Below are 19172 nucleotides of genomic sequence, written 5' to 3'. Positions count from 1 at the left end.
AGGCTGTCCCATTTGCGGGCAAAAAAACAGAACGCGGCCTCGGACGTCCAAATTGTTTACACAGTAAATATTGCCAGGAGGACTCTGACTCGTCTTGTAAAACAAACGTTGCAAAATGCATGTTGGCTCTCTAGTATGTCACCATCGGCTAGGGCTGCGTTCTCTAATCTTTTTTACTCGCGCGATCTCTTAGTCTTATAATACCGTCTATTGTTCCTTCTCTGTAAATGTCATGGATAGATCACTGCAAAATACTTGCTACTTTAATTTCTGATTTCGTTTGATTTGTACGACGATACCAGTCGAATGTTGTGATTATGCAATTGTCGTCGACTATAAACTGTATTTCATAAATTACACCCTCTCCCTTTGGCACCATTGATCATCACAATCTATTATACACAAGGAAGATAAAGAAATTATCCTATCATCGAGGATTTACACTCTCTTGTCTCGTAGTCGGAATGTAATTATCATAACGACGTGCGAAAGAAGAAGTTGTCTGTGAAAAGAGGCGAGCATCAGCATTAGAAAAAGAAGAGCGTACCGTTAGAGGCAACGCAAAACGTTGTGTCTCGAATGTTATTCGAGACGAGATATTACTGCACACGCTTACACCGCCAGACGGAGTTTAGAATCTCGCACGGCGTGAAAGTGTACGGGTTCGTAAAAAGTAAAAGTAAAGAAATTCCGCGGGCTCGTCCGGGATTTGAACCCGGGACCTCTCGCACCCGAAGCGAGAATCATACCCCTAGACCAACGAGCCGACTTGTTTCTCATTGTCTTAACTTTGCAGAAATTTGCGAATCGGTACTCCCGATAGTTCTTATCATCATCGATTACGGTAACGTACCACGTGCCATGTTTCCGCTCAAGCAACATAACGCGTGTAAAACTATTTATCTTTGCATACGCATATAGATGGAAATACGTATGGTTTTATGCGAATAGTTCAAGAATGTGGTGTACTACTATAATACTATTATTTCGGCGCTATTGTGGGGGTTTTTAAGTCGGTTATTTGACTCAAAAGGATCCAGATCTAATCCAAATTCTATACCAATCACGTTTAAATTCGTGTACATCTATATTTTAATAAGAGGCAACATTTGCTGTTAGATCAACGTTTAAGAAGTTTGCGAACCCCTGGTCTAGACGATCGGTCGCCCTAATGATTTCAGGCGGGAAAACGCGATTGCAAAAAGTCTGCGATACGCATTCCTGCGTCTCGTTTCCCTAATTGATCGGCTCCGAACGTACCCGTCGTCTCGGTTTTTGCCCCGCCAGTGAGAATTCCGCGCCACCCTGGGAAGAAACTCGATCAGCAGCGGCGAAAGAAAAAGCTTTAATTAGCTCGTTTGAATGGGGGCCGGGCTGGCGTGTTTCTTGGAGTTGGTGCACGTGGCGCCACCTGTGGTACAAACGTTGCATTCGTGATTAGCGTTGCGATCGCTTGCAAGTACTCGCATCTTTGCTTCGACCAGCAGGAATCTTGCTGCGAGATGATCCTGGACGTGAATTGTCGCAACTCGCAACAAAGTTGAGAAAAGGTCAAAAAGAGATGGACACTTTCATTGTCCGAGACCCACGTGGAAAGGTTTACCACAATCGTGTACTACCTTTATCATTTTTCACCCCTTTTCCTGTCTATAGAAACTGGAATTAATTGTGCACGCGTGACCTTCTCTGTTAATTGATATTGTTATTAGTTCCATGAATTTCATAGCCAAATTTAATAGGAAATTCAAACTAAGTAACGAGAGAGTAGTTAATTAACAATTAATATAACTACGATCACTTTTGTTTAAAAATTCCAAACCTACGTAAGTGTAAAGCTCAAATAGAACGAGTCCTAGCCGATCCGCGATGTGATAAGACCTGAACGGAAGCAGGATCTCTCAGGAAAACGAAAGCTCGAATTTTCCGCAGGGATGTGAGCCACGTTCGCGATAATGGCCGATGACCATTGTTATTCAAGGTAAAACGCCGCGCGTTGTACGCTCGCAGCGAGAAAACGCGCTTTCTTCTTTCCCGCTGGAAAGAATTAACGGAAATTTCCTGGCCGTCGACGCGAACCAAAGCGAGCCGAAAAAATTGCACCCAGATCTCATCCTGGCCGGCGAAATTTTATTGGCGCGTATCAACGCGTGGGCCTGTTTTATTCGTTTTCGGTTTTTTCCCATTCCTTTTTTTTTTTTTTTTTTTCAACGAGCGCGAGGGACGGGCGATTTCGTGCAATAGAACACGGGCACTTTGCGCTCGTAAAGATTAACAAAATGGTCTGTCGTAAAAATGCGAGCGAAGCGACGAAAATCGTGGATATTTTTGCGACAGTTTTTATAACGGTGCGTTTTTACGGCGTGCCCTCTGCCAAGAGGTGCGCATACTTTTTAATTAGAGCTAAGCTCGAGTTTCGGGGACCCTGGGACCGATTAAGCGATTCGACGACCACCATCATTACTTTACGACTGTCCTTTTTCGCACAGAACAAAATAACGCCCCCTATTGTTCCGTGCTGGCCATAAACCGTCTACGCCAGTTCGGGGCCCCAGACGATTCTGGGGAAGGGGAGCTCAGCACACATTTAGCTCTAGGTAAAGCACCGCGTTTTCGTAGAAATCCCCTCAATATTCCAGGAAACAAAAGCGGAACTCCCTGGCGATTGGAGTTACCTCTGGCTAGTCTTCGGAAAAGGGGAGCGAGCTCGTACCTTCCGCAGGCACTCCTGATCAAACTTTCATCTACTCATAAAAAGTGGTTTTACGAGTGTTTTACAAACCGTTTCGCAGTTGGCTGGAGAACGCTAATCTTACCGATGCTTAACATGTAGTTAAATTGACTTTCCTTGGATATTAATGCGTCGGGGTGCGAATATACGCGCGTATGCATGTTTCACAAGTTATTTATACGTAATGTCAATCCAGGCATGATCGTTCTTTAATTACTAGTAAATAGTGTTTACGGTGCTCTTCGGTAATGAATAATTCTTAATTTAATGGCAGCCATGACTAAAGGCATGATCGAAGCTTTTTTGGATTAACAATTTTTTTTTTTGGTGCCGAAGAAAATAATAAATACTATTCGAAACGTTTGTCTACAATTGAGTACAAAATTGATAACTCTAAATATAAATACTAAACGTAGATACAACCTTTTCAAAACTGTTGCTTTCCTTGCTTTTAAATTAGAAAGCTCGTTAATAATTTTATCAGTGTCTACGTTATGACTTTGTATGGAAAGTTACGCTGAGATATAATAACCCTGTTTCCCTTATTAACAACTTGTAATTATCTTTCTGTGCTACTTAGAACCTGAATAATACGAGATTACTATTAATTTTTGTGATGTTTGTTCAAAAATGACTCTGATATCGTTCTAATTATCGTTCCAACCATCGAGTTCGGTTAATTGCACTTTAGCCGTCGGTCATACAACAACACACTCATTACTATTACTAATTGGCATAGGGCAATCGTGTCTCCAGTCTGAGCCGTGTTTATCGATAATCCAGTGAAAATACGAACTTTCCGAAATATGTTCTCCCTCCTCGGGGAACGCGAGTAACACGTTTAGTTTCGTGAAACTAAAATGGAATAAATGAAAGGCGACGGTGGAATGCTTGAACATGCTTCCATATATCACTAACACAAACCCCAAAGCTCTTATCGATCATTAAGATCTCTATGATCTACGAGCAGCCGTGGTTGGATCTTCAAGGACACGTAGCGAGAATTGTGTTACTCTGCGCAAGTACGGGGTATTATTTCTTTAAACTAATTTTAGCACTGATCTGCGCCGTGAGTAATACGAATAGATACTTTGTGCCTTGTTTAGATAAAAAATTAACTACCGACGATAGGAAGAGGCAAGGTTAATCTGCTGTTCAATACGATTTCCACCTACGAGAAATTGATTCCTGGAATGAACTTTACGACAGCGCTATCCGCTGAATCTCGATCTGCCATATTTTGTTCCTTTTTGCGTTGCGATGCAAAGGTGTGAAAAACGTTCGCAAATTTTTGTATCTAACCAAAAACAAATAAATCCAATTCGTGACTTTAAATTTCTACTTTTCCGTTTGGTTATTTTCCACGGTTACGGCATACTCATTTTCATGTCAATTTCTATCTAATGCATCTATTTTTAGTGACCCCATAATCGTTGTTAGGAAAGTTCCTGTTCTGTGTAGCTATCTGTTAAAACCCATCGAAGCCTTGAAAAGCTACGATCAAGTGTCGATGATTCATTAGCAGATAGCCGCATTGCGAAGGAACCTTTCTAATACCCCCTGTAATTTGTTATAGAACACGTCTTAATTAAACAAGATAGATACGTGATTTTCAACCTTGCTCCTCTCTTCGTTTACACAGTCTAAGATTCAGAAATTCGATGAATCTCATTCCCGCGAACGATCCGTAGACGACTGAAAAAGAGTAGCGGAAGAGAAAAGGTCCCCGAAACCGCAGGATCCTTATCGTACGCCGTCAGCCCCGGCGCGCGAACCCGCGTCTCATCGGTCCACGAGATCTCGGAGAGGGTAGGAGGTTCTGTCGAAGGAGGAGGAAGTGAGGCGAAGAGAGGGTAGCGCTTTGAGGCCCCTCCCTTGTGCCCCCTCCCCGTGGCCCCGAGAGGATCCCTCCGGTCGTCCAGCAGGACCCCCCACCAAAGCCATGGCACAGGACCCGCGGCCCACCTGTGCCGCGGATGGACCCTGCACGCTTCTCCGCTGATCCGACGCACAGTGTGCCCATAAGGCCCATTCGAAGTATACTTACGAGAGCGCACGAGCCGTGGCAGCGAACGAACGAGCGCCCCGACCGATCGTCCGACACGAAGTGGGACCGCAGAAAATAATCGGAGGTGGGGGCTGATTCAAGAATCGACGTGGACACCCTCGCCTTCCAAAGTCATTCACCTAACGGTCATCGTCGCGTCAAGAATCTTCTTCTTGTTCTTCTTCTTCTTTCCTCCGTGTATCCTTCCGTTATCCGGTTCGCGGACCCAAAGGATTCGTTTCCTTTTCGCCGGTGTCCTCTTCGGCCAGTGAAGATAAACACTAAGAAATTGGTTCGCCACTATTACAAGCTAACTCTGTTTCTACGATTGGATTGCAACCGAACGGAGTGGATCTGTCTCGCTGTCGAGAACAATCCCAGCAACCGAGAGTGACATTCGAAAGAGGTGAACGCAAGATTCGTCGAGAGGAACCTTCAACCTTCGGACTTGAAGTTTCCCGCGTATACTGACGAGAAGGATTTTCTCTCGATTTGATGGACTGACGACTGATGGACATTCGCGCTTGGCGTGTGTTTTGAGACGATTTCGTCGGGAACGGAGTGTATTCGTCGAAACTGTAAAGACTTTTGGACTGTTCACGGTACCCGACGGTGACAGCGATCGGAGTGATCAGTGTCGCGAATCTGTGATCGCAACGGTTCGGCGATACGTTATGGTGACAAAGTGCTCGATAGTGTGTTTTACCTAAAAGGGGGACTGCTAACGATTGTTTCGTTGATGATTCTCTGGCAACGTTCACCACCGTCGCATTCAAGGTACGTGCTCTTGTTTACGAGGGGCAACGGATCCAAAATTGTGACACCTGTTCCCGAATCTGACACCCGGGGACTTCTAACGCTATCACGCGAATGGCACTGCGCGCAGAGGTGGGCAAAATTTTATTCGAATAATAAATGAATGAAAAGACCGTGTAGTCATTTTTTATATACGTTTGTGTCCATTTACTTCGAACAGTATTTTGTTTTCGACAAGATAGTTCTTTTTTTTTTTGCTAACTTTTGTACAAAGTAAATAAGAAATCATTTTTTTTTACGTATCAGCTTGTTGTTTGTTATTAGCTACGTGTCATTCTACTTCCATTATATTTTATGCATTACTCGGTATTTAATTTCAATTTTAAATAACTTACGTTCCATTCTATTGTTTCGCTACGTATCCACCTTGTTTACTTTCTGATCACGTTTATTTTGTAAACAACTCCTTTACCAAAGGCAAGTAAAATAAATCAATAAATTTGGCCGCCTCTGAACGCTGGTCACGGCACCTGTTCGAACGCGGTCGCGATTTGCCTACGGATCGTTTGTTTCATGGAGCAAGTAAAAATGTATCGCGCACGCCTACGAGCAGACGAATCGAAGGACGCGTGCGTTTCATAATTTCAGCGCGTGTAGCCGACCGATTTCTTTGTCTTTGGTCGTGACACGGAGCGAAAAGCGTCACGGTTGGACAAGATTTCAACGATACACGTCGGGCATGAGAATTCGCGAGAACGATAAGGTCGCCTCTGTTGTCAGCCTTCGGGTGTCCTGATTAGATTAATTATTCAATTCATTAAACGCTACTGAAAGATCGTATCGAGCGCGTGTTCTCGACGATATCGAACACAATGTTCCCAGTGAATTGTTATACAGTTGTGGTATACACTGCCGTGGAATTTTGATACCAATACATTTTATCATGTATATACGACAACCATAACCCATAAACATTCGAGTACTTTTGCCGTTGGACACGAGAATAATAGAATTGCATCGGAAACAAACGGTCCACGTTGCATCGCGCGAAGGCCGATCGTCGGAGCACGCGTTGCGGAACGCCGTTTCGTTTCGAAAGACCGGAAACTGCATTCTGTAAACTGGATCGCGTTACCACCAGAAGATGAGATCGGGTTACGCCAAATCTGAACTAGCGCAACCATCGATTAGCTTAGAACTAAAGTTTCTTATCGATTTTGCCAACGATTTCACCCCGTTCGTCTAAGATAAGACTGAAATTAAGCAACGTGACATTAACTGAGTTATTTTCAAAATATATCTAGAGTACATTATATTAATAATATAATCGAAAAAATAATAGCACGGACAAGACAAAGTATGAACGACCGTAGTTTTTATTACAAACAGTCGAGAATTATGGCTGACAGTGAGCAGTAAAAAAATGACCTGTAGGCCACCCTCGAAATCCGCTCGACAACTTTGCCTCAGCACCCCTGAGCTGTTTTTCGCCAATAAAAAGGCGAATGACGGTCTAGCAGGGCAAAAAATCGGCTCGGAATTTTTTTACAATCTTTAGGGGAGTAGAGGAGGGTCGTAGGTACGCAGCTTGAAGCTTAAAAGACCACTCAAGAGATTTCATATTTTTCAAAAATCCAACGTTGAAAAGTAAACACGAAAAGCGTGGTGTTTATTTCTAATCTTCGTTTAAAATAAGAAAATCACCTGTCTTGAAAACAAATCGCGGAAGTATCATCTGTGAATTATACACAGATGCGTGAAGAATTATCGAATCGAAATGATAAATAACTGTAACGTTCGACTATCGATATAAATAAAAATCAATCAAAAATGTAATAGGAATCGTCCGAGCATAATCCTGAATCTTTGTAAACGGAACCGTGCTTGTCGTGAGAAAAAATTTCTCGTCTCCCTGCTGCCGCCGCCGCGACGAAAGTAACGAGGCGTCGGTCATTTAAAATAGTTCCGCTAAATCAACGTGCGACTTTCACGCGCCATGCAAATGAAGGAAAAAATCCGCTAATTCGAAAGGAACCTCCGTGCCGCGTCTAGACGCCTCGCGTCGCAGGTGAGATCGATCGCGGCTTGCCAAGATCGTCGATCGATGCCATTCTTTTCTCAAAGCGGAAGATCAGAGGCGGTAAGTGTCTTTATCGAGAAGGTCAGCTCTAGAAAGGAGGACAATCGCCGGAGCGGCAACGTAGGAACTTCGATTGATCCCTTTGAACGTTCAAACGTGCTCGACGATTGCACCTTCGCCCCCGTTCGAGTGTCTTTCCATGGAATCAACGATGATCACAAGAGAGCAAACCGATCGCGCTGAAAGTTACGACCAAGCAGTGACTCGTTACGATTCTCACGGCTTGGTCGACTGGCGACCTTCCCACATAACACGGCAGACATAAAAGTTACAGAATTTTATGAATCGTACTCAAACAAAGCACTAGGGTAGCGGGTTACCTTTTTATTGCACAGTTGTCCCCATAGAGAACTCGACAGGGGATAATTTCGGTATACCGCCAACAACGAAGCAAAATAGGATCCTCGCAAAGGAGGGTTGACATTTTCCGTCATCGATGGCGAGGGATCGTTCGAACGAAGCTGGCGTTCGTCAGGAATAATTACCGTCTCGATATTTTCCGATCATTAGCCACGGAGGAGCAGCAATTTTCGTTAAGTAACTCCTAAACACGATCCGCGGACGCAAATGGGAGACGAGCTTAATTAATCAACCGTCTCATTGTGCCCGCGGAGAGGTCGTAATTAAAAGTCATTTATTAAAGGGAACATTAAATCATCTATCATTCTTTTCGCGTCGTCTTATTCTATTAAGCCCCGTAAACTCTCGGTATCAACGACGCGGTTGCGACACGCGATCGTAACAATATACACGGCATAAACGTTGCGGCTCGAACGTGAAACGTTCGAGTATGCAGGCACCCCCTGAATGGCTTACCGGATGCACACCTGCAATCAGTGCAGGTTGCGATACCTCGGGCGCACCGTGAAGAAGTGTTGCTCGACTCCAGCGCTATCGATCCGCCAGCATCTATCGGTAATTAATAGCACAGAACAATCCTTCTGCCGTGCCCGATCTGGACGCGAAGATGCTCGCTCTCCCCCCACCCTTCAAATATCAACGAGGCCTGGAGGCTATATTTAACGAGAATACGTCGTCATTTAAATTCAATTAACCGACGCTCTCTCTTTCTTCCTCTCCGCCCGCTCGATTTCGCGCGGGGCAGCCCGTCGAGGTCCAACGAGCAAACCGCGACGATTGCTTCATCGCACGGATACGCCAGTTTTTCCCCTCGATTCGAAAATGCTCTTTAGCAACGGCTGCTGGCACAATCCCGTGAAGAAGTTGTTTCTTGCTTCGATTCACGTTTCAATTTTTTTTTTTTTTTTTTTTTTTTTTTACCTTCTTAACGACTTCATTCCTTGGATTAATCCAGATATTACCGATGTATTCGTGCCACCTTACAGATCGAATATTCTCTAAAAATCGGCTCAGCACCATTAAAGATAATTATTTTTGTGCCAAACATACATTTGGATAATCAAGATTGCAAACAAAAACAGAATTTAAAGAAAAAGGCGAAGAGGAATGATACTCTATTGCAATCCAACTCGATTCTTAATTTAACGAATACATTGAAGACTACGGACAAGTCCTTGTAAACAAGGTAGCACGAACAATCCATCTCCACCGCATAATCAGCCAACCAGAATATTAGAACAAAGGAGTGGCATCAAGTCGAATCAAACGCAATACTAAGAGTTTTGAGGCTTTTGAGGCCAAGTTGGCACAGCAAGGAGTGCGGCAACACGATGGTCAAACCGCCAAGGTGGATCAAACGTAACGCCAAGATTTCTCAGACCGGATTGCATAGTAAACGCGCGGCAACGCGATGGTCAAACCGCCAAGATGGATCAAACGCGTAACGGCAAGATTTTTCAGGGCAGATTGCACGGTAAATCTAGCTCGCCGACTTGACGATGGGAGAAGCGTACGAATCGTGTGACGACGATAGGAAAGTCGTGGCCGACGAGGAAGCTGAAGCGTCGAGGGAAGAAAGGCTGGAATCGAACGCGGAATTAAAAGTACGCGTAGGCACGTCGAGGCGTCGGGCGTCCGCGAATGAGAAGAGTCAACGACTGTGGGGTGTAGGTCAGGAAAGAGAGACTCCGTTGATCAAACAATCGATGTCTCTTCCATTAGCTGAGATTTACTTTCCCATTTAGCGACAGTCTGTCATCTATGAAAGTCGCCGCAGGTGACACGGCTCACCCGCGGGCTACGTATGTAGGTTACCGCTGTTGTCCCATATTCCAAAGGTTCATTAGGATTCTCGGTGCAGAGACGGTCGTAAAAACTGTATCGGGCAACAGGTAGTTTGACGACCGATGGAAAATCCGTAACGCGTTGCTCGAAATATTATGCAAGGTTGCGCTCTCACCTAAAAGTAGGGTCAAGTTGTTCGACCTAATTCTCGTACTTGCAAGGCGGCCTCAAAGTCACAGAAATTTGATAACTGAAGAATTGACGTGCTCTTATGACCGGTGCATCATTTGGTACTAAACGCTTAACGATGACTTAACGGTACGACGCCTGAGACGTGGTCTCCTAGATATGCCTTGTCGATGGAATCGATGTAAGAAACTATTGCGCTTTGTACCAAGAAACCTACGTATTACCGAGGAAAGTTTATTTTAATATACTAAAGAGGAAAGCAGTCTGGGACCTCTCTAGATCTCCGAGGGGCTCTACATCCACCTAAGCGGCTATGATCGATAAGGCTTCTCTTGCAGATCCTGCTTCAGACGTGGTACAATCAATCCTTTGAACAGTCTCCAATTACATGATATTTATTAGTACGCATCTCATTTGAATAAGTTGTTCAGAATCCACTGAGACAGGATTTGCTAGATCCTTGGTGAAACGCAACGGTATTGCACTTTCTAACAAAACTGGTACTATTACCAAACCATGAACTGATTGTAAGAGCATGCAAATCTTTCAACTATTTTCTTGCGTAAGATTGAGACCTAAGAATTCCGTGATGTATCTTCTGATTTGAAATTTTCAAGTATCGAAGCACCCAGTGCTTGACCAGTAGTTCTTCACGTTGTTCACAGTTTGGGGATACTGGGCCTACTTTTGGCCGTTCAAAAGGAAGAACGAGCCGCGGAACAAAAGCGACGAGGTGTGAAAACGAGACCACGGTCTGTTTTCCGGACGAGCGGCTAAAGAAGGCGAAAGGAATTAGCGAGACAGAAAAAGAATGAAAAAGAGAGAAAGAGCAAGTGCACGGAGGGTTTTCCGCTCGTTGAACGTAACACGCATCGCTTTGCCACGATCCAGCGATTCGCGCAAACCGACGGATTGCGCAACGAGCTTCTTCTCTTTCTCAATCATGCGATCGGTCGTAGGCGCACGATAAGGCTTGCATTGTGATTTCGTCGAACGCTAGAAATATACACACGGCGTTACGCGATTTTGTTGTTTTCCCTCGGTTTCGTCGTTCACCGTAACGGACGCTTGTAATTGTCGCTGGAATTACGAATCCCGGGGCGGAGATTGGCAAAATTATTACGCGCGGCTCATCTGAATCAAAGTTCCGAGTAACTGACTCACACAATGAAGTTTTAAAAAAAGACTGATTTCAAAGATGAAAACTGAGTCCTAGTGTTACCATACTAATACTAGTATAAACACAGATACCCTCGCTCGAAATGAATTGCCCAGTCTACGTGTACACGCTAACGTTTTATCTTTCGATAACAAAACTGTTTCCTGTATTATTCGTAAATTTGTTAGGAGGAAAGCATTCGTTCGTTTATGACAGACATTCAAAGAAAGCCATTATTTTCTGTTGCAGATGAACCAACAGTGCAAGGTGTGCGGTGAGCCCGCGGCCGGCTTCCACTTTGGTGCATTCACCTGCGAGGGCTGCAAGGTGAGTCTACTCCCGCATTTTATTTTTTTACGGGTAAATAAAGCGAAACTCATTTCTCTGAACTCGAGAGCAAGCTCGACTGTTAATCGTGTCACTGTCGAAATAGCCTTTCTTTCGATGTTCTGGACGATACGATAGGAACGATAAATGGCAGCGGTTAAGAAGAAAAAACGTAATTTCTGTTGAATTTTCCCGTGCGCTTTTTCCTTTTTTTTTCCGTCAAACACGAGTCACTAACGGCGATCTTTTCCGCGATTTCGTAAAACTGAGAAACGCTGATCGCTTTCACGAACCGCTTCGTGGCCGAGGTTAAACGTTTGACTAGGCATGCGTGTCAACCGAGCTCCCGAAAGCAACCGCATTTGGTGAAGCCATTCGACGATCGTTGCGCAAAATAACAAAGTTTCAAGCTTGTCGGAGTGCACTTTTCATCTCGCAAACTTCCAGGCTTGATCGCATTATTTCGAATCTTGCGATTCTCAACGGGACGTTCCTATTGATTTGATCGAATAAATGTCTGAAATAGATAAACGTGTATTCTCTCCGCGATATCGAGGACCTACACCTGGACGAGGTGATATCCGAGCAACAAGGTTCCGCGTCTCGCGTACGGGCCGCGAGTCGAGCGTAAAAGCGAACGTTGCCGTGGGGAGCAGGTGAGAAGGGGGAGCTGACATGCTACGGTGGGCCTGAAAACGAAAATAACGAAACGAAACAATGTCGAGCTGACGTAACGGTGAACTAGGGCGGAAACAATTGTGGCAGACAAGTGCGAAGCGCCGGAAGCACCGCCTCGGAGCGGGGGACCGTGGATCACGAACAGGCGAATTGACGAAACGTGCACGTGCTCGCGCTGCCACAATGTCTTCGCGTAGATCTGTCCCACGATTTCGTGTCCGTATTAGAAGGTGAAACTTTGAAGAGCGCGGCCACGAGGATCCTTGGCGTCGAAGCTCGACCGAGCGATTCGCGGTTTATCGTGTGCCAGCGTGAAAAAGCAGAAAACCAGCGGAAACGATACAATGGTTCGTTATACGTCCATTGAGAACGAATTTCAGCCTGTCTCGGTTCTTTTTTATTCGCTCTTCTCTTCTGGCGTGAGTCAGAGATACGCTTCTTAACGCCAAGAAAGTTCACCGTGGCGTAATTAGCCGGTCTATTTATCGGCGGGTCAGAGTTTTCGAAAGGAAACCGTAACAATCGCTGGAAGGTTCAACGATGAAAAGACGCGACGGCGATGTTTCAAAGTGGAGCCGTTTGCATAACTCCCGGCGTGTGCTCTATGCCGAGGAGGGGGCACGCCAGAGGCATGTAATAACGGTAGCATTTTCTCGATTGTGTCATCGCTCCTGAAGCGTCGCGCGTATTCCCGTAGCTGTCCCCTTGCCTATAACTAGGCCGACATTAGACGCTGATCTCCGCGAGGAAACATTGATTTCGCGCATCGAGACCACTGTGCCACTGGAAGAGCTCGTTTTCGGAACAAACGAACCAGATACGATTAATAATATGGTGTGCGTACGAGCAGAAAAAGCGAAAGTGGACGTGCGTCGGTCGCGTCCTCCGTTCAAAGGCTAATCATTACACAGCGAAGGGCGACATTTTCCATCGGGTTGCGCAGGAAGCTGTAGGTGTTTCGGAGCAATCGAGGAGTTTAAATGCATAGTTCGGGCCACGAGGCTGATTCGATGTCTGTTATAAGGAACGAGGTCTTAAATTGTACGCGTTTCGTAAGACTCTGTCGACCTGTTTCGCTCTCTTGCTCGAACGACGCCAACGTAGTTCGAATAACTCGGTGCGAATGATTCTGTCGAAACGAAAAACATTTTTCGATGAATGGAATTGGTAAAAGCATCTAAGGCCTTTTCGAAACAAAGGTTCGTTTGTCATAGTCAATAGTCCCAGACTATTTCATTGAAAGCAACGCATTTCTTTTAAAAAACTGTTTACTATAGACGCGCTATCAACGACTGTTGCAATTACCTTACATGGTAGACACGCTTAGGTGTAATCAGATAGAAATGACGCGAGGATATACGTACGCGAATGAAAGGGGACTCTCTAGCTCGAACACGAAAGCCAGTGGTGTCGGAATCACGAAATTGCACCATTTGGGCAATTAGCGCGAGCACAGTAGGCCGCACGCGCCCACACCGGTTGGTTCCCCGTCGTACAACATGAATGAGACAACGAGAGCACGCTGTTGCGGACTAACGACTTTGCTGTACTCGTTACGAGCGTTACACGAACGCTATACAGTCGCTGCACATCCTCTAGCGAAACCTTTCAACTCTCAATTTACATTTGAACCGAAGCTTCCTAACAAAAAATTCTCTGCTCGTGCAACGCGTATTGATAATTAACGATTACGATTGCCTAGTATTGCGTAAGGCATCGGGTAGTTCTCTACTTCGAAATTATTAAGAGTACCACGCTAGGAATTGTTCCTCAAATTTGTAATTCAAATTACTCCGTAATAACAAACAATTTCCTTTGTTTGTTTCAGTCTTTCTTTGGGAGATCCTACAACAATCTGAGCAGCATCTCGGAGTGCAAAAATGGCGGCGAGTGCGTGATCAACAAGAAAAACCGTACCGCTTGCAAAGCTTGCCGCTTGAGGAAATGTCTCCTCGTGGGCATGTCGAAGTCGGGCTCGCGATACGGTCGCAGGTCCAACTGGTTCAAAATCCACTGTCTGCTGCAAGAGCAACAACAGCAGCAACAACAACAACAGCAGCAACAACAGCACCACTACCAGCAAAGCCTACCGAGTCAACAACTGGCGCAACAACAACGAAAGCCGATGAGCCCGCCTATCGGAATTCACGCTGGTCAACGAAAGGACGACGTGCTGATGCTGGGTCTGGACGACTACAAGAACTCGACATCGCCCAGCATCAGCTCGCCGGAATCGCACAACAGCGACAGTTCCGTGGAGATATCTGAGAGACGAGCAGCCTTCTCCGGACACCCTGGCTTCAGACCGCTGCACTCGCACCTGCAGCCTTCCGTGGCCGATCTCTCGGCCCTTAGCAAAGAGATGATGAGCCTACCGCTAGGTTTTCACCTTGGTGGCATGTCCCTGATACCACCAGCTTTTCTACCACCTCCAAGTCTCACCATGTTCTCACCCTACCATCTCTACGCGACATCTCACGGAGCTTCTCACCCGTTGGTACCAAATCACCCGTCTACTCTACTTCGACACTCACCCGTGATCGAGGACACCACCAGCGCGATTTCCGCCACAACGACGACGACCACCACCACCACGATCAGCCTCGACAACAAGGAGTCCTGCGAGAATAACAACAACAACAACAACGACAGATACGCGCACAACCACAACGTGCAGACATCCAGGCAAAGTTCCTCACCGTGTGTGGATGTCGGTGAAACCTATACCAAGCGATTCTATTTGGACGCGGTGTTGAAGAGCCAACGAACGCACGCGGCGAGTTCACCGATGTCCGTCAAGGGACGTTCCGAAAATGGATCTCCTGTTTGCAGTCCAGCAGCGGAAACGGACTGTCTCCCTCCCCAAGACAACCCCATGGACTTGTCCATGAAGTCCGTCACGACGCCCGCTAGAGACGAAACGGAGGACGACGAAATCGACATGGAGAGCATCAGCGATCGAGACAGCCCTCCGCCGAAAAGGAAACCCGCGCCTATAGACCTAACGACGAGGTCCTAGAAGGAACAGAACTTTCAACCAGCGTCCAACTACGCGAGTATTTCACTCGAGATCCATCGATTCGCGTTGCTTCGCGCCTGTAGCCATACGATTCCCTGTTTTTCTCGAACTCGGCGGGTACTCGATGGTCGCGCAACGATTCCCAGAACCGTGCGTTATCCTTAACTGCATTCTTGCCCGATCAGGAATTACCCGATCGTTCTCACGGAGACAAATCATTCGCGCCCGAATCGTTAAATGCGCTTGGCTAGAGCGCAATCTCGCGTAAATATCCGTGGCGGTTGGGAAGAATGAAGGATTAACGTCTCAATTCCGGGTAATCACGGTGAGGATCGCGAGTCGCCGATCGATGGCTGGTTGCGCAAAAGCCAATCGACTTTAACGAGAGTCCTCCGCTTTAATTAACGAGCGCGCGCTCGCGCGGTAATCGCACAAGAGAGGAAGAAAGAGAGAAGGAGAAGACGCGTTCGCAGAAGAGGGAGAACAACATCGGTGCATCGGTTGATAAACACGTCAAACTGCGGGGTGCACGTGTTCGGAACGTGCGTTACAAACCGGCGTACACGTGTAGAACGTTGCCAACCGCTTTATCTTACAAGCGTTCGACGCCTGCCAATGTAAACGCCTCCGTCGCCGCCACTCCGCCGCCTCTTCTCTGCTTTTGTCCCAAGCGTATTTGCCCTCGACGCCGCGAAGAATCTCCGCCGATATGAGAATCGCGACCTGTCCACCCCCTACCCCGACCCCGACCCCCCTCCCTTTGGCCGTATCCGCTGGAATCCATGACGAATCTCGCGATTACGGAGAGCACGGGGATTTCGGGTGAAATTCCTGTGCTCCTACTCACGGACCGACGGGATCCTTCCTGGTAAACGCCTGGACGATACTTTCTCAGCCGTTGAGACCGAACCTAGACGCTTCGAACACAGATTTGCTTTTAGCACGCTGAACAGACCATCCAAGGCTCGCTCAATTCGGAGAGGAACATTTCAGAGGCCTCCACGCCCTTTTAAAAGTCCCCGGTATGTTAAGAAGTCTTTCTTTTTATAATAAGCAATAATTTTCAATGCGAAGAGTTAGTAGTGCTGAGTTTCATCCCCAGAAGAATTTAGATTTCTATAAATTTGAGGCTGATTTACCCTGTGATAGGGCCTGCCTTTGAAATATCCTAGCCGAGATCTCCTTGACTCTTGTTTCTAGCAAGAGAGTGATCCATGACAATTTCGATACAACGAATAATGTACAGTATTCAACGTCCCACCCCAGAGCGTTAACGAAATCAACAATCGTGTCGTTAAACAGGATAAATCAATAACTTCGTCCACTTTGAATGTTTCTGTTATTTATTCAAAAACTGAAAGAAGATTTAAAAAATATAGTGTTTCGTTAAAGAAAACCATTGATGACCTTGAAATCTCGTAAAAAATGACCTTGGAAAAAATTATGTTCTGCCGCTATAAGTGCTCCTCGAAACAGTGCAAGTTCGTCGTGATAAATTTCATCACTGCATTACAACTAACGGAAATATTCAAGATGACAAAGTTATTGTCTTCACCCTAAGTATACTCGAATCTACGATTGTTGTATGTATATAGAGACTGTAAATATGTATGTTTTCTTAAGATATTCTTGTTAAGCGTAACGTCGAACGCGTCCCTTATTTTTTACACCGTTGCAAGCATCGCGACGAAGGCGATGTTAGCGATTTCATGTACACTTATGCTTTGTTAGGTATTCTTGTTATCGAAGGATTATCGAGGTAGTCAATAAATGGCCAGTATTTTATTTTATGGTTAATAATTGTTGATCGTATTTAGGTAGCGACCTCGGACACGTGCAATTGTAGATGTATTCTATTTAATTCGATTCCCAGTTGCGTGTGGGTGCGAATCACGGGGCACTTCATCTTGTACCGAAATATCACGTATTAGCGAATAAGGCGGGGACAAAAGTGTAAATGTTAAATAAGTAGGCAAGATTTTTCTGCGCGAACGGGACCCGGGCCAGTACTTACTTGTACATAGAATAACGAATTGCATCGTTCAAACTGATTAGAGGATCGCGAGGAAAACATACCAAACGTTGAGAAAAAAAACAAAACGAAAAAGGGAATCCTGCAATTATCTTGAACGGTGTATTTCGCGATTTTAAACGATTATGTAAATCGATCGATGATTGCGGTATTTTTGCCGCGACAACGAATTTTATGAATACAAATATATTATTGATACACTTAATATAATTCTCGGCGTCCACGTTACTGAAACTATGCTTCAGATTGATATACCAACTATAAAGCCATGCTGTTCCGCAAGTAAAGTACAAACCCACCAATCCCTGGGCCCTATATTTGTAAATACATAGGTCGAAAAACATACGTGTTACTTGTGTTTCTTAGTGTCGTCGCTGGTGCTAGCATTCAGGCTGGCCATCGTCGGTCGAAATGTGCAGTTTACAGGCGAACACCTCCTCGTAACGACACCGTGAGAACCTGCAATGCATCGACCATTAAATTGTAGAATTAGCGATTCCTTAGACTTACGGAAGCCACTCACTGCCACGTTGAACTAGTTAACGCATGAAACTAGGCCGAGCTATCGTACGGAGTGCTTTTTCGTTTGTACAAATTAACGCAACGTTAGCGAGGATATTTCTTTTCAAACGGAATTTAACGCGAAATTCGACAAATATCGTTGAAAGATATTCGATTTTGTTACATTTGATAAATTTATATGCTCGCAAGACTCGATAACACTTGAATGGATAATTAGCAGTAATTGGAAACTGAAGAATAAAGATTTTACTTTTGATAACAAACCTTGATGCAGATGAATTCACGATAATTCTCATGTTTGACGATCTTTCGAAATGGAGGGAAGATGACGACGCTGACACACGACCCTTTAACATAAATATTCGTACTGAATATACGTACATGTACGGAGAATAAATTCTCCCCAGAGTGCGTGTACACTCGCAGTCCACGCGAAGGATATTAACGATTTGCGTTGAAATATCAGTTACTTTAGATGAAACGTGTTCTTGTCGTTTCGTTAGTTGTACATTTTCGCGCGAAAGTAGTTCCCTCATGGAATACGAAACGCGGTTTCACGCGAGTACGCTAACCTACACGATTTTTCGCAATATCCTTGCACGAGGACCGCAAATATTACGTGCAGTGGGTAAACTAAAGTCAATATTCATAGTTATTGCATAACTTACCTGTAGAAACGACGTCTGCCCATGTATAAATAGTCAAACTTGCGAATAATTCGGAGTGTAACGTTCCGCGTCTTGATTTTTCGTAGCTACCACAAACGCTGGAACGCGGAATCGGAATAGAACGCCTCTAAGTGAGCAAGCAATTTGGCGGGCAATTACGAAAGATGAACTGATTTTTCAATATTCATTATTACGATAAAGATGTAACAAAAAATATTCACGTAATTATACCTTGGAGAAAATATTCTACAAATAATATCTCCGATAATTACATTATTACAATAGTTCATTTATTCATTCTTACTGGTAAGGGCGTTCTTATGAATATCTGCATTAATCTGAATCGGAACACTCCAGGCGGAACATTTGTGAACTACCGTGGCATATAATTAATTAGCAAATATTCACCGAATCGTCACAGGTAGCAGAAAGAAATTTAAATTTTGGCTAACGGTAAGTAGAATAAGCACGATCTTACTTATCGAACTTACATCCGTGTCATCGGCGCCTTTGATAGTCTAATGCGTATTCAGTAGTTCGCATTTTTCCGTGGATTTTCACATTTCACGTTTACTTTCGAACGCGCCACTGTAATACAGATTAGATTTCGAAGCTATCCGTTCACATAGTAATTTACCACGCGAATTAACGAGTTTCTTGAGAATCGATTTGTGTACCGAAGCGTATCAGACGTTCGACACGCAGAACACGTACTTTTGTTTGGCATACTTTATTTCCGTCGAGTGCCAAAGTCTTTAATTG

At 45.0% G+C, this 19172-nt stretch overlaps 1 protein-coding gene, 1 long non-coding RNA gene and 1 other non-coding gene across 4 annotated transcripts; 1 reads left to right on the top strand and 2 right to left on the bottom strand.

The window, feature by feature from the left end:
• Positions 1–694: 694 nt before the first annotated feature.
• Trnap-cgg (transfer RNA proline (anticodon CGG)) lies at positions 695–766 on the bottom strand. The gene has a single exon. It is a non-coding gene; the product is annotated as a tRNA-Pro (tRNA).
• Positions 767–4776: 4010 nt separating this feature from the next.
• LOC128895948 (knirps-related protein-like) lies at positions 4777–15203 on the top strand. 2 transcript variants are annotated; one of them, XM_054158994.1, is made up of 3 exons: positions 4777–5663; positions 11414–11491; positions 13998–15203. In XM_054158994.1, the coding sequence occupies exons 1-3, from the start codon at positions 5646–5648 to the stop codon at positions 15186–15188; spliced, it is 1287 nt and encodes a 428-aa protein (XP_054014969.1). In that variant the 5' UTR covers positions 4777–5645; the 3' UTR covers positions 15189–15203. The 2 variants fall into 2 exon arrangements, with proteins under 2 accessions (XP_054014969.1, XP_054014970.1); XM_054158995.1 differs by having other exon boundaries at positions 4778–5552.
• Positions 15204–15228: 25 nt separating this feature from the next.
• LOC128895950 (uncharacterized) lies at positions 15229–18668 on the bottom strand. The gene is made up of 3 exons (XR_008461892.1): positions 18411–18668; positions 18007–18089; positions 15229–17679 (listed from the first exon to the last, which is right to left on the bottom strand). It is a non-coding gene; the product is annotated as an uncharacterized LOC128895950 (long non-coding RNA).
• Between the last annotated feature and the right edge of the window lie 504 nt (positions 18669–19172).

The sequence above is a fragment of the Hylaeus anthracinus genome, unplaced genomic scaffold (genome assembly GCF_026225885.1).
Source record: "Hylaeus anthracinus isolate JK02 unplaced genomic scaffold, UHH_iyHylAnth1.0_haploid 5, whole genome shotgun sequence".
Taxonomy (NCBI): domain Eukaryota; kingdom Metazoa; phylum Arthropoda; class Insecta; order Hymenoptera; family Colletidae; genus Hylaeus; species Hylaeus anthracinus.
Note: the sequence above shows the minus strand (reverse complement) of the source record. Positions and strands in the feature narration are given on the sequence as shown.

What these genes read in the sequence shown, in the direction of transcription:
- LOC128895948 (XM_054158994.1), top strand. An exon ending in TCACCTGCGAGGGCTGCAAG is followed by an intron (nt 11,492 to 13,997) that starts GTGAGTCTACTC and finishes TGTTTGTTTCAG; the next exon opens with TCTTTCTTTGGGAGATCCTA.